Source organism: Pteropus medius, unplaced genomic scaffold (assembly GCF_902729225.1).
Source record: "Pteropus medius unplaced genomic scaffold, Ma_sr-lr_union100, whole genome shotgun sequence".
Classification (NCBI taxonomy): Eukaryota; Metazoa; Chordata; class Mammalia; order Chiroptera; family Pteropodidae; genus Pteropus; species Pteropus medius.
Genome location: NW_024350927.1, coordinates 4,239,862 through 4,252,392, shown reverse-complemented (window position 1 = coordinate 4,252,392; position 12,531 = coordinate 4,239,862). Strand labels below are relative to the sequence as shown.

Here is a 12,531-nt window from a genome sequence, read left to right as displayed (position 1 = left end):
AATGAATGTAAGAAGTCATTTCATCTTTTCAAACCATACTTTCTCCTAGCTATGAAATGAGGGAAATCATGTCTCTCCTCTTTTCAGGAAACAAAAAACGTTTGCCAAGCACGCACTGTACTCCAGGCATTATGTCAAGTGCTTCACGCACATGCTCTCATGTAATCCTTAAGCAGTAGTTATTTATCCCATTTTACTGATGAAAAAATTGAGGTTTGGAATGTTTAATGCATCAAGTAATTTTTAGTTGTAGGGATGAAAGAAGTTGAGGTAGAGAATCATCATATTTGTAGCACTTAATAGCAAAGAGGCACTTCTAGAATTTGGGCAGGAAGTATGTTACTTTAAGGCTGTTGTAGCCATGTTAAAATAATCACTTAGATATTTATCTTTTCACAGTTTTGTATATGATCTTCACAACAGTGCATGTTTCAGGCAGAGAGACAGCTGTTATCCCCATTTTACAAATAGGAACCTGAAACTCATTGAATATAAGCATCGTATCCCACAGTGATAAGCTTACATGTCAGTGAATATATGAACCCTTCAGCACAATTTAGAAAAGAAAAATAGTGCAGTGCTAGTTGTCCATTCTAAAGAAACTAGGTCTGTGCTCTGATCCTTATTCCTCTAACACGTGTTCATTGAGCCTCTGCGTGGACTGGAAGCGTCCTCCCACCCACCCCACTGGATGCACAGCCAGCACTCCTTCAGTCTACTTTACATGGATTATCACTTTTAATGCCAATCCTGTGACATCGATGCTGTTATTATTCCCATTTGGCAGCTAAGACACAGTGAGGTTGAATAGCTTACCCCGCGTCCTGCCGCTAGCAAGGCCAGACTGGGGCTTGGAAGCCAGGCAGTTTGGCTGCCTGGAGCCTTGACTTACCGTAGACTTGCCCTTATTGGGTTTTAGGCACCCAGCACAAGGCCCGATGCATAGTAAGCTCTTAATAGAGCTGTTATCGATAGTTTTTTGGTATTTTCATCTTTCTGATTGTGCAGTTCAGACTCCTGAGTTTGACATCCAGGCCATCTGGTTTGCTTCATATGCATTCTCACTCCCCCACTAAAGAAAAATAGGCATTCTAATGAGTTTTTGCCAGTTAGAGACTTAGGTATTGATTTTTCCAAAAGGAATCCAGTTTCGTTTGGCTGTGAGCACTTTGACAAACAAGTGAGAATTCAGAGAGACAGTAGCTTGTATCTCCTTTAGGGGTATCGCTGGAGAATTTTCCATTGTGTAAAGAACTGCTCATTCCACCTGGAACCCAGAACTACATGGTAAGAATGCGACTCTATGACATCAACCGGCGGCAGTTGAACCTCACCATCCGGATTGTGTGTCGAGCAGAAGGATCCTTAAAAATCTTCATTTCTGCTCCATATTGGTTGATTAACAAAACAGGTATGTACTGAGGCTGCTCAAGTAGGCCTTTGGCATTGGTCATGGGAACTCAGATTTATTTATTTGCTCAGCTAACTAAATGGAGCCAACGCAAATAGACTGCTTCCACAGTCTGAGCTGCTGGAACCTTCGTGCTGCCATAATAAGGCTCAATCACAGTCCAACTGTCCTTTTAGACAAAGAATGAACTGAGCCCACTAAATAAATTCAGTTTCACTCTTTTCCCCCTTGTCGATTGTTTTTTCTTTTACCAGTTGCCTCCGTCTTGTATAGACTGAGTGGGATTGACGTGAACTTTCTCTCTCCTTCCTAAGGGTTACCACTGATCTTCAGACAGGACAATGCAAAGACAGATGCAGCAGGCCAGTTCGAGGAACACGAGCTGGCCCGGAGCCTGAGCCCGCTCTTATTCTGCTATGCAGACAAAGAGCAGCCAAACCTGTGAGTATGGCTCGTTCTGGGGAGGGGAGATGAGCTTCTAGGGAAGGAAGAAGTTAGGAATAGTAAGTAGGAATATACTGTAGATAACAGCCCTGACTTGGCGGGGAGTGGCACCGTGACTCACCGGCTTCTTTCGGATCGAATTTCTGTTACTCGGTTGGTTTATAATGAAAGCTAGTTTTATTTTACATGTATTGAAATAGTTCTTTTCATAACTCGGCCAATGAAGAGAAGCCCACATGTTCCCTTCTCTGCACAGTTTTCTTCCCCTGCAAGCTCTCAGCACAGACAGGGGGGCTGGCATTGGGGAGGGGGCGTGGCTGGTGCGCTGGTAAAGCCTCCGCCCCATTCATCCAACCCAGGTCATTCTGTGTAAGGTTTTGAAATCCATCTCTTTTGCCCTCGAGTTAGAATGTCCTACTTCAAGATATCAAAGCACTCATTGCATGCTTAAAGGCAGAGAAAAGCAGAAATTGTGAGGATTAGATGACATGTTTCTTTAACGTATGGTATGAGCATAGATCACTTTTGTTCTTGCTGTTGACATTCTGCTTTTTACGGGAGTCTTCTAATTTATAACCTTAATCCAAAGATAAACGGGCGAATCTGACCGGTACTGCTCAAATGCCACACCCTGTTAGCTGCAGAAGTATGCCTTGAGCTTATGAGGAAGGCTTGGGAGCGCTGCGTGCCAGTGGGTGCAGACGCGTCTGTCAGGGGGTGCTGGAGTCAGGAGAGGGTTGACTGGGGCGCTGGACACAGTGGATATACAGACACTTGCCATGGTCAGCAAGCCCAGTCTCACTTGACAGTCATAACAGTTTGTTCTCTCCAGGGAATTCACAGTCCCCAAAGCATTTCCACACAGACCATCTCATTTGATTCTCCCCACATCCCGGTGGGTTAGGCAGGGCAGGAAATAGTGTTTTATTTTAAGATGAGAAATGGGGGCTCAGAGAGAGTTACCTGCCCAAGCTTATATTGTTTGTTGGTGGTGGAACCAGAACACACTTTCAGGAATTATGGTTCCAGGATGTGTGGCAAGACAGTGGCCAGCTAAACAGCGCTTGACCATTGCATTAGTTCCAGGCCCTAGAAGGGACGCGCCGTCGTAGCTGCATCTTCTGCACGTACTTTCCTTGGATGCACAGAATAGTGCTCACACTTTTCTGTGTTCAAGGTATTTCATGAACTCTTGATTTGAAACACCTGAGTCAGGAGAGTATCAGTTTGCCTTGAATCCTTGTTTTTCAGAAGAATAATAGGTATCACTGCCTTTTCCTCATGCTTTGTGCTCAGAGAATCATAATGTTTTCTTAAGTGTCAGTCGAAGATTCAGTGGTCCGTTTTACACCTTGTTGTACTGTGGCTGCCTCTGAGGTAGAGTTTCAGCCACCGAGTAATCAATCACCTTGCTGTGTTTGGGTGTCACACGAGGCGAGGAAGAGTCATATTAGAGTTCGTATTTGCATGATAACTACAGCAGTGTTTTCTGATTGAAACAGGTAGACAAGACTTTCTTACGGATGAATGTGTAAACCTTTGCTTTTCTGCCCCACAGCTGCACGATGAGAATCGGAAGGGGGATTCATCCAGAAGGGCTGCCGGGCTGGTGTCAGGGCTTCTCACTGGATGGTGGCAGTGGTGTGCGAGCTTTGAAAGTCATCCAGCAAGGAAACCGCCCAGGGCTGATCTACAACATAGGTGGGTTATATGCGGGGCAGCGGGAGAATCAGAACCACTGGCCGATGACCTTGGGCCTGGACGAATAAGCTGGCCACACACTTTGGTCTGGCTCCAAGTGCTGATGTTCTCATTCGGCGTTGGGTCAGGTGTCTTTGAATGCTAGATGAGTGTCAACACAGACCTGTTCTCCTGGGGCGCTAAGGAGCTACTTAAACACCTGCCCTGTTGAGGTCTGGGGCTCTGTTTAATTTCAAGCTCACTGTGTCAGGAAAGTATCAGTTTGGCTTAAATCCTTGTTTTGCATGGGAATAATAGGAACACTTAGAATGCTTTCTATCCTCCAAGCATTTCCGACACATTAGTTAAAATTTGCAAACCCTAAGAGGATAGGGAGCATTGTTCTCCTTGAAACTGAAGCAGAGAGGCTAAGTGACTTGCCCAGATGCAAAGGGGAAGCCCGGGTCAGAAACGAGATTATGACTGGGGCGTATACATTTGAAGCAGAAAATATGCTAAAGCACAGGTGGTGGTTGTACCACTGAGGGCCCGCTAAGCTGGTTCAGCTTACGGAGGTGGAGCGGGGAGGGGGCAGTGCTGCTCCTTTGTGCCTCGCAGCCACCTGGAACTCTCAACAGACTTTCTGAAGGGTGAAGGTAAATTTGATTCAAATACACCTTTGGTTTCCAATGTCGGCTCGCTTGCTTCCTTTAGTGTGTAATGCCCAAGGATCTCAGAGCACCAGTTAGCGTCGGATGTTGGAAAACCGTCTAGAACCGTGCTGTCCGCTGAACGCGGCGATGATGGAGATGTTCTGTCTTGCGCCGTCCCGCACAGCAGCTCTGGCCACACGGGGCTGCCGAGCACCTTGCTGAGAAATGTGACCGAGGACTTGAAGTTTTCATTTTGTTTAATTTTAATGAATTCAAATAGCCACATGTGACTAGAGGCTGCTGTACGGGACGGTGCGGGTACAGTCATGTTGTAGGAGGGAAAGCCGAGGTGGTGTCACTTAGCCCGAATCTTCTGCGGAGTCGGGGACACGTTTAAGTGTTTGAGGTTTTATTAGTAATAGCGTCTCTTCCAAGTATAGTTTGCTTTCCACGTTTTTTAAACATGAATTTGTATGCATTCTCTGCTGACGGCGGGCTGTCTCTTTAAAGTCGACATGAAGATTTTTAATGGAAGAAATAAACTGTATTTGACCCTCCAGCTGAGGATCATTTCTGTCACTTTTCCTCACATTTGTTTTGCTCCACCTCTTGCGTAGGCAAAGGCTGCTTCATGCTGCATTTGGCTCTCTGCTCAGGTGTCTTGTCCTTGATACCCTTCCAAAGCAAGTGGTCACAGGTTGGCTGGAAGCTAAAGTTGGGACAAATTTGGGGGAAAATAGAGCTCTGTCTTCTAAGGCAGCTGGCACTGAGGAACCCCAGAATTCTCGCAAGGAGGCAAATCGAGCTGTTTAACCATAAATATGCAGTGAGTGCACACATCAGCTGCATTGAAACTTATTATATATGTTTTTAGGGACTAGACTGTGATTTGAATTTTGTTGTTATACCAAAGAAAGGAATAGATGGGGTGGGCTAAGCTAAGACTTTCTAATTTTTAAGGATCACGAGATCTTGGCATATAATATCAAGGGAATTTGTGGAATCTCTTACTTGAATATTTTTGTAGAATTGGATAGATAACCTAGCTCCCTATCTGGAAAGTTTAAAGTACGGTCCCAAGCTGGAAAGCCAGGGAGGGCCTTGCCAGTTGGTCTCACATGGACCTCCAAAAAGAAAGATTTTGTACATTTTTACCTTATCAGCTATTCATTTACTGGGAGTTTGCCAGAGCAATCTAAGATGAAAAGGGAAACAAAAAGCCTGCTTTCTTCCAAAAATTGAGTCTTGGTACTGTAGACCCTTTTTATAATATCAAATTAAACACATCTTTTGTGCACAGACTTTGTATTAGTTGAGATCAGCTAGCTGTGATAATGTCAATTTCTGATAATCAATGCTTTTCTGTATGTCACAGAAAGAAGAGTTGATAGGGAATATCTCTCTATTCCAGTGTGCCTTAGCACACTGGAATAGAGAGATATTCTTAGATTATATTTTAGAGATTTTTGTTTTTGAGATTTTGCTAAGTCTTTCAGGTATTTTGAAGACTTACCTTAAAGGAACACCAGATTTCTCAAGCCAGTACAGTGAATTATGAAGTTAACAGATTGGAATATTTATAACTGGGATTATGTTGGGACACCCAGGACACCTAGTTGTCTTATCCTAAGGTCTCTTTTCTTTTTACGGTTCTCGTGAAACCTGTTGACTGCTGAGTGGAGTTCTGGTGCATGTCCCCTCATGATGGGAACAAGGGCTCCCGAGGCAGGCCACTTGGGTGTGGACCTCAGCTGTGCTGCCTGCTGGCTTGGTGACCTAGAGCACGTTACCTCGTGCTCTGTGCCTTAGTTTCCTCACCTGTAAGATGGAGAGAATGAAAACCCCTAACCCGGAAGGTTGCTATGAGAACGCGGAGCCTTTGGTAGAGGGCGTAGCATGTGTTAAGAATTCAATAAATGTTATTGCTCTTATATTATTTCTATTATAAATATTTTTATCATTGTATAAACAGAGCTCAGCCCAGCGCCTTGAATGTAGTTGCTATATTTATTGTCTGAATGAACAAATAATTCATCCCACCAAATTTCACTTTAAAAAAAATTGTTATCAGAGTTTTTAAGGTAATTCAGGGCTGTTTCATTTTTACTTCCTTCTTTCCTTCCTTCCTTTCTTTCCTTCCTTCCTTCTTCCTTCCTTCCTTCCTTCCTTCCTTCCTTCCTTCCTTCCATTTCATGATTTCCTTCTGATTGATTATGACTTTCTTTCCTTGTTATGTGTTTTGTTTGCTCTTTGTCAAAGTACATCACAGGTGCTGAAAACATTTATTTTATGAAAGAATAAATTCTATAATATTTAGCGTTAGGTTTCGGCTAGATTCCCGGGCAGTGAGCTAGAAGAAAATACTGGAGAAGAGTCATTTGAATTCAGGGTAGCGCAGACTGCAGTTAAGTAATCTGAAATTTCTACTGTGTCCTGGAAAGCGGGCACATTCTCTAGGGAGACATTTCGTGTCCCAGCTGTAAGCAGAAATGTATTGCATAAATGGTCTAGGTAGTCAACTTCATAAACGGAAACCAAAGGTCTCTATGACTGAACACACCTGGGTTTTTCAGTCACTGCGATAATGGTACACACTTTATGAAGATGCTAAGGATTATGGGGATATTGATATTGCTACTGAGACTTTTTAAGGCCTAAATGAGAATAAAAAATACTACTTTGAGTGTGATTGCTGTTTTCATTCCATTCTTGGGAGGCTTGGCAGCCTCTCTGGGTGATAGAATTGTTTTCTCAGAGAAACTAAGTGATTGTGAAGGCTATTTATTTTTGTCAGACCACGAATTTTTTTCTTTGATTAATTCATGGCAGTGGTTCTTGTTATTTGTAGGTATTGATGTCAAGAAAGGCCGAGGTCGATACATTGACACCTGTATGGTCATCTTTGCCCCCCGTTACCTGTTAGATAATAAATCATCTCACAAGCTTGCATTTGCACAGAGGGAATTTGCCAGGGGACAGGTAAGCAGTTCGCCTTTGAAGAATTACTAGTGTTTAATAGCACAAGGAGTTTTGATGTTATGGCTTATCTCCCCATCCGCATGGTAGGTTATTGTGATGTGAGTAACCCTTTGGCACCTAAATAGCAAGGCGCAGAGTAGGTACTTAATAAGCGTTTACTGTCGACGTGACTTGCTGACTCAGGCCAGGTACCCTGTGTGTTTTAGGGAAATGCCAACCCCGAAGGTTACATTTCCACCCTCCCTGGCTCCAGCGTGGTGTTCCATTGGCCTCGGAACGACTACGACCAGCTCTTGTGTGTCAGATTGATGGATGTCCCCAACTGCATTTGGTCTGGAGGCTTTGAGGTCAATAAGAATAATTCCTTCCACATCAACATGAGGTACGTTCAGAGACCATATTTAGACAAAAAATAGCTTGGTTTGAGGTACAGTAAACAGTAAGCTGTAAATATACAAATTTTAAATATTTATGAAGTAATAAGTAGTAATATAACTTTTTATGAAATGGGCACACATGTTTCTGAATCTGTCAAAGGTCTTAAGTGTGAGTGAACGTTTCGATGAAGTGAGGTAAAGGGGATGCCAACAGTTTGGAGCTTGGTCGACAGCCGTGGTCTGAGATCACGAGCTGGAGGAGTGGCCCTGAGCTCACGATTGCCTGCACATCTGAAAATAGTGTCAGCGTGTAGATGGTAACACTGATGAGAAACGGTTTTTTCTGTTCTTACACACTCTACAAACTCTTCTCTCATTTGACGCTGTTTCAGTAATATCATCTGGCCTGCAGGTCCTTGTTAAGAAAAACCAACCAAATTTAGCCTCAACTAGCACAGGATGACTCTTTCTGCTTTAATCAAATGCTTTTTTTTTTTAAAGTATTAAAATTTTTTTTAATTGTTGTAAAAATACATATACCATATGAGAAAGATAACACAGACACCCAGAGGTTATTTTGTAGACCTCAGGTACGTAACAAAAAATTTACCATCTTCACCACCAGTGTTAAGTACATTCAGATTTTTATGCAGCTGATCTCTAGACTCTTTTTCTCTTGTAAAACAGAAATTCCACACTCATTAAACAACACTGCCTCATTTCCCCCTTCTCCAGCCCCTGGTCTGCTTTCTCTATGAATTTGTCTACTCCAGGTACCTCAGATAAGTGGGATCATACAGTATTTGTCTTTTTGTGACAGCTTATTTCACTTAGCATAATGTCCTCAAGGTTCATCCATTTTGTCACATGTGTCAGGATTTCCTTCCTTTTTAAGGCTGAATAATATTCCATTGTGTGTCTATGGCTCATTTTATTTATCCACTCATCTGTCAGTGAGCATCTGGGTTGCTTCTACCTACGGGCTATTGTAAACAGTGCTGCCCTGGACATAGGCGTACACATCTCCCTTTGAGTCCCTGCTTTCATTTCTCTTGGGCCTATGCTCGGAAGTGGAATTGTTGGATCATATGGTCATTTCAGTTTTCTTTCTTTGAGGAATTGCCATACTGTTTTCCGTAACAGCAGCATTATTTTGCATTTCTACTAACGACTGTGCACAAAGGTTTCCGTTTCTCTACATCTTTACAACATTTGTTATTTACTGCTTTTTTTGATTCTGGTCTTCCTAATGGGTGTGAGGCGATATTGCATTATACTTTTGATTTCCATTTCTCTAATGATTAGTGACGTTGAGCATCTTTTCATGTGTTTTTTGACCATTTGCATATCTTTTTTGGAGAGAGATCTATTCATGTCCTTTGCTCAATTTTCATTTGTTGTTTTTTGTTGTTGTTGCTGTTGTTGAGTTGCAGAAGTTCTTTATATATTCTGGAGAATAACCCCTTATGAGATACACGATTTGCGTATATTTTCTCCCATTCTGTCCATTGCCTTTTCACTATGTTGATTGTCTTTTCTGATGTACAGAAGTTTTTAATTGTAATGTAGTCCAACTTACCTATTTTGGTGTCATATCTAAGAAATCATCGCCAAGTTCAGCGTTATCAAGCTTTTCCCTTATGTTTTCTTCTGAGAGTTTTACAATTTTAGCTCTTATGTTTAGGTCTTTGATCCATTTTGAGTTAATGTCTGTATATGGTGTTAGGCGAGGGTCCAACTCCATTCTTTCGTTGTGGATATTTAGTTTTCCCTGCACCATTTGAAAAGACTCTCTTTTTCTTAAGGAATGATCTTGGCACCCTTGTCAAAAGTTACTTGACCTTATAGGCAAAGCTTTATTTTTGGACTTTATTTCATTCTTCCATCCATGTGTCTGTCTTTATGCCGGTATCATACTGTTTTGATTATTGTCACTTTGAAGTAAGTTTTGAAATCAGGAAGAGTGAGACCTGCCACTTTTTTAAAAAGATTATTTTGGCTATTTGAGTCCCTTGACGTTCCATCTGAATTTTAGGATGAATTTTTCTATTTCTGTGTGTGTGGGGGGGTAACCTCGAGATTTTGATAGGGATTGTGTTAAATCTGCAAACATTTTAGATGCATTGACGTCTCAAAATATTGAGTTCTCCAATCCATGACCTTGGGATGCCTTTCTGTTTATTTGTGTCATCTTCAATTTCTTTAAGTGCTTTTGAAGCTAAGGACACTGAAATCAGTGCTATTTCAACACAGTTAGAAGAAAAATTTAATCTTTTATACTTATGGTTAGTTCTCCATTGAGAACACTGTTGTAAGAAAACAGAAAAATGATTAACTTCATAATAGATGATCCAAAATAGTATATTTGACTTTTTAAAAAAGCATTATCTGAGGGGTTTTTCTCTTTATTTCAATGGTGTGCCCTTCTTAATTATCCTTCGCCCTGGCCCTTATTAGAGTTAATTGCATCTGGTATAGTGATTTTCAAGGTATAGTGGTTCCTAAGAGTATTTGGGGTCTAAAGCAGGAGGTGGCATTTTCCCAGAACTCTTGTTTGTTAGTATCATGTGTTTCCCACAGATTTCACTGGGGGTTTGGGAGCAGGAAGGTGAGGCGTTCTATAGCCGAGACCACCATTGGTTTATATGCCGCCTGGGTGGAGGCTGCCCAGACCTGTCATGTGAGAAGTGGAAAGAGGGATGGAAGGAGGGGAGGGAGGGAGAGAAGTAAGGAAAAGGTGTAAAGGTGCGGAGTGGGGGAAGAGGACCAGCGTACCTTTGTTAACCCTTTGGAGACAGTTTTAGCGTGCCGTCCTCAGGCACTGAGCACAGACCTATGCCATCTGTTTCTTCTACTTTCCCCACCATTTCGTTCTGAAACAGCTCTGACCTACAGAAAACTCACGAGTAGTGCAGTGAACATTCCTCCATCTTTTCCCTAGATTTACTGCATCTCAGCATTTTGCTGTGTTCTTGTTCTTTAACCACACGTACTTTTTTTCTGAACCATTCGAAAGTAAATAGAAGTCGTCATGATACTTCAGCTATAAAAACCTCGCTCATCACCTAAAGGCAAGGGCTTTTTTCCTAAATAAGTATATTATCATTGCACACCGAAGAAATTTAATATTCGTGTTTTCTAATTAATAGTCCTTTAAAATGTCCTTCAGAGCAACCCCTCCTCTAATCGAGGATTCCTTTGAGGATCGTGCATCGTACGTGGCTGATATCCTCATCTGCTCTCATCTAGATTAGTCCCGCTGTTCCTTTTTTATATTTATTGACGCTGACATTTTTAAAGAGTCCAAGCCAGTTTCTTGTAGGATGTCCTGTTTTCTCGATTTTTCAGATAGTTTCCCATATATAGATTAGGGTCAAACATTTTTGGTAAGAATACTACCTATATGGCATGTGTTTCCCATTGCGTCACATCCAGGGGCCCATGACATCTGTTGGTCCCATTATGGATGCTGCTAAATTCGATCATCACTCGGTTAGGGTGGTATCCACCAGGTCTCCCTTGTAAAGTTGCCTTTTCTTCTTTGTAAGCAAAAGAATCCATTGAGGGGATAATTTGAGACTGTGTGTATATTCTGTTTCCCAAAAACCTTTTCAGTGGTTTAATGGTTCTTACCTGAATCAGTTATTACATTGCTGGTTACAAAATAGTGATTTTCTAATTCTCTCATTTCTTCTGCATTCATTAACTGATATTCTTCTGTAAAGGAGAGCTTTCTGTTCCCTAGTGACATATCTATATTTACACACACACACACACACACACACACACACACACACTCTCTCTCTCTACGATACATGCTGGTCCTCCATTCCACAGGGCCCTTCCTCACCTTCTCTCATCCTACAGTGAGAACCCTAGTTACCAGGAGCATCCATATGTTTATTTGAACCATACGCAGTTGCTCTTTTTCTAGGTCACAAGCCATCGAGCCTCAACAACTTTGTGCAGCTAAACCAATTTTTATTCATTTGCTGCTCTGACGCTATTACCCCAAACAAAACCACTAAGTAAAATTTGTAAATCTTTTATGGTTACAACATGCACTTCAAAAGTTGCTTGGGTGAATTCTTTTCTTTCTTTCTTTTTTTTTTTTTTTAAATGCCTACAGCACCTGGTCTTCCTAGGTGGTCTCCCATCCGAGTACTAACCAGGCCCGACCCTGCTTAGCTTCCGAGATTAGACAAGATCGCATGTGTTCAGGGTGGCATGGCCGTAGACTGAATTCTTTTTGGCTCGGTGATTATACTGTTGATTCCTGCTTTTCCAAGGTGCTGAGAGAGCACACAGAGGTATCCTGATTGTGAGGAGTGCGATAGGAAAGTGAACTGTGGCTCGTGTTCTCCATTTCATGCCGCCTCTTGTTTCTTTCTCTGTAGGGATTCCCTGGGGAAATGCTTCTTCCTGCGTGTGGAAATCACTCTCCGAGGAGCCACCTACAGGGTCTCCTTTAGCGACACTGACCAGTTACCCGCTCCTTTTCGAATCGACAACTTTTCTAAGGTATCAGGGGGAGTCAAGAGCCACTTTGGCCATTTCATGTGCGGGAGGGTGGGGTCTGTACTCCCTTAAGACCAAGATGAAGCGCATTTTAAACTCGGATTTGAAAGCACCGTACGGAGACCTCTGAGGCTCACGGCCTTAGATGTCCTCACCTGAGGACGTGGTCTCCGCTGGTGGTTTTGATTGCGGGCAGCCTCGTCCAGAAGTGACCGTCAGCCCCCGATGCTTACTTTCGCTAGACTGGCTGGTTGACGTGGTGCCCTCTGTGGACATTGCGCAGAGAGAGAGTCAACAGAACCAATGGTCCAGTGACAGTGGGACTGGGCGGTTCTGCTGTTGCTTCTTTACAGTGAGCGTTTTTATGAATCTTGCAAGTAAAGCAAAACGGAAGTCATTAGATTCTATTTGCATTTATACCTTTGAATAACAATGTCTGATAACATGTTACTTTCCAGAGCTAAATTCC

At 42.4% G+C, this 12,531-nt stretch overlaps 1 protein-coding gene and 1 pseudogene across 5 annotated transcripts in view; one reads left to right on the top strand and one right to left on the bottom strand.

The window, feature by feature from the left end:
- The window catches only part of VPS13D (vacuolar protein sorting 13 homolog D), a 218,420-nt gene that overhangs the window by 92,747 nt on the left and 113,142 nt on the right, over positions 1-12,531 (top strand). For all 5 annotated transcript variants that reach the window (XM_039842182.1, XM_039842184.1, XM_039842183.1 and 2 more), the window contains 6 exons: positions 1,220-1,411; positions 1,726-1,852; positions 3,414-3,556; positions 7,037-7,167; positions 7,374-7,549; positions 11,942-12,065. In XM_039842182.1, coding sequence (XP_039698116.1) covers positions 1,220-1,411; positions 1,726-1,852; positions 3,414-3,556; positions 7,037-7,167; positions 7,374-7,549; positions 11,942-12,065 — 893 coding nt within the window. The remainder of the gene's footprint in view (positions 1-1,219; positions 1,412-1,725; positions 1,853-3,413; positions 3,557-7,036; positions 7,168-7,373; positions 7,550-11,941; positions 12,066-12,531) is intronic.
- LOC120585944 (uncharacterized) lies at positions 11,665-11,783 on the bottom strand (annotated as a pseudogene).